Genomic DNA, 1,969 nt, shown 5'->3' on the forward strand with positions numbered 1-1,969 from the left:
GTGAGAGAACATGGAGATGGAGAATGACATGAAGATGGAGAAGGACACAGAGATGGGGTGGAGGGACATGGAGATGGAGGAGAACATGGAGATGGGGGAGGACACGGAGATGGGGGAGGACACGGAGATGGGGTGAGGGAACACGGAAATGGGATGGGGGGACATGGAGATGGAGGAGAACATGGAGATGGGGTGAGGACACAATGGGGTGAGGGGACATGGAGCTGGGGGGGACGGGACCCAGGCAGGATGCGGCCGGACCGGGAAGGTCATTAGCCGGAATTAGCCGGATGCCGGAGGAGATTGGGGCTGCTCCGCGCTCGGTGCTGCGCTCCCCCATGTCCCCAAGCAAAGTCCGGGTTGTCCCCAGGTCCTCCCGGTGGCTTGGGGACAGGCTGGGGTGGCCCTGTGGCCCCCCGGGATGATCTGCGACATCCCCAGGTCCCCCCTAACCCATCTAGAGCCCTTCGGGGACCATTCAGAGTGTCCCCATGTCCCCTCCAGGATGGTCCAGGACATCTCCATGTCCACCTAACCCCCATGGTGGCTTGGGGACAGTCCAGGATGTCCCTGTGTCCCCCCAGGATGGTCCAGGATGTCCCCAGAACTAACACCCATGGTGACTTGGTAACAGTCCAGGATGTCCCCAAGTCGCCCTAATCCCCACGGTGACTTGGGGACAGTCCAGGGTGTCCCCGGGTCCCCCCAGACATCCCCATGTCCCCCCAACCTCAGAGTGGCTTGGGGACAGTCCAACTTGTCCCTGTGTCCCCCAGGATGGTCCGGGATGCCCCTGGATCCCCCCAAACCCCATGGTGGCTTGGGGACAGTATGGGGTGTCCCCTTGCCCTCCTGGGATGATCCGGGACATCTCCAGGTCACCCTAACCTCCATGGTAGCTTGGGGACAGTCTGGGGTGTCTCCGTGTCCCCCTAGGATGGTCCAGGACATCCCCCAGGTCACCTCAACCCCACAGTGGCTTGGGGACAGGCTGCAGCGTCCCCATGTGCTCCTGGGACAGTCTACAATGTCCCCAGGTCCCCACAGCAGCTTGGGGACAGTCCAGAGTGTCTCTGTGTCCCCCCAGGATGGCCCAGGATGTCTCTGGGTCCTCTCAACCCCTACAGTGGCTTGGGGACAGGCTGGGGTGGCCCTGTGACACCCCAGGAAGGTGTGGGACATCCCTAGGTACCTCCAGGTCCACAATGGCTTGGGGACAGGCTAGGGTGTCCTCCTGTCCCCCCGGGATGACCCAGGACGTCCCCAGGTCCCCCTAACCCCCACAGTGGCTTGGGGACAGTCTGGGATGTCTCCATGACCTCCTGGGATGGTCTGGGATGTTCTCAGGTTCTCCAAGCCCCACGGTGGCTTGGGGACAGTCCGAGATGTCCCTACATCCCCCCCCCCCCCAAAGGTGGCTCAGGGACTGTTCAAGGTGTCCCCACGCGTCTCCAAGTGGCAAGGTCCCCTCTCAGCTCCTCCAGGACGGTCAAGGTCATCCCCCCACCCCAGGGCTCTGTGGGACATTCCGGCCCAGCCCCAGGGGGGGAGGTGACACGTGGGACAGTTGTGTCCCCACACCTTGATGAAGGCGTAGCCGGCGCCATTGTCGGTGATGGTGAGGCCCAGGGCCTCCTCGGACTTGAAGACCTCGACCTCCTTGCGTTGGCCCTTGGTGTGGGCGAAGATGAAGTCCTCGAGGCCGATCTGGCCGCCCAGCAGCTTCTCCATGTCCACCTTGTGCGTGTTGAGGGTGCAGAACATCACCTGGCCGGGGTGGGGCCGTCAGCAGCGCGGGGGCACCCGGAGCCCCACCCCGGGGACACGTGGGACCTCCCTCCCCCTTCCTGAGGACACCCAACCCCAGGGACACGTGGGACCCACCAGGACAACACGGGACCTCCCTCCTGGGGACACGTGGGATCTCCTTCCTGAGGACACCCAACCCCAGGGTGACACAGGACCCACC

The 1,969-nt window shown here is 63.7% G+C and overlaps 1 protein-coding gene across 1 annotated transcript in view; it reads right to left on the reverse strand.

Moving 5' to 3' along the window:
- The window catches only part of LOC112963691, a 16,145-nt gene extending 14,246 nt beyond the window's left edge, over window positions 1–1,899 (reverse strand). Inside the window, exons 1-2 of the mRNA XM_026061002.1 lie at window positions 1,428–1,899; window positions 29–224 (exon numbers count right to left, since the gene is read on the reverse strand). Coding sequence (XP_025916787.1) covers window positions 29–224; window positions 1,428–1,764 — 533 coding nt within the window. The 5' untranslated portion in view covers window positions 1,765–1,899. The remainder of the gene's footprint in view (window positions 1–28; window positions 225–1,427) is intronic.
- Between the last annotated feature and the right edge of the window lie 70 nt (window positions 1,900–1,969).

This window comes from Apteryx rowi, unplaced genomic scaffold, assembly GCF_003343035.1.
Source record: "Apteryx rowi isolate R43461 unplaced genomic scaffold, aptRow1 scaffold_1733, whole genome shotgun sequence".
NCBI lineage: Eukaryota > Metazoa > Chordata > Aves > Apterygiformes > Apterygidae > Apteryx > Apteryx rowi.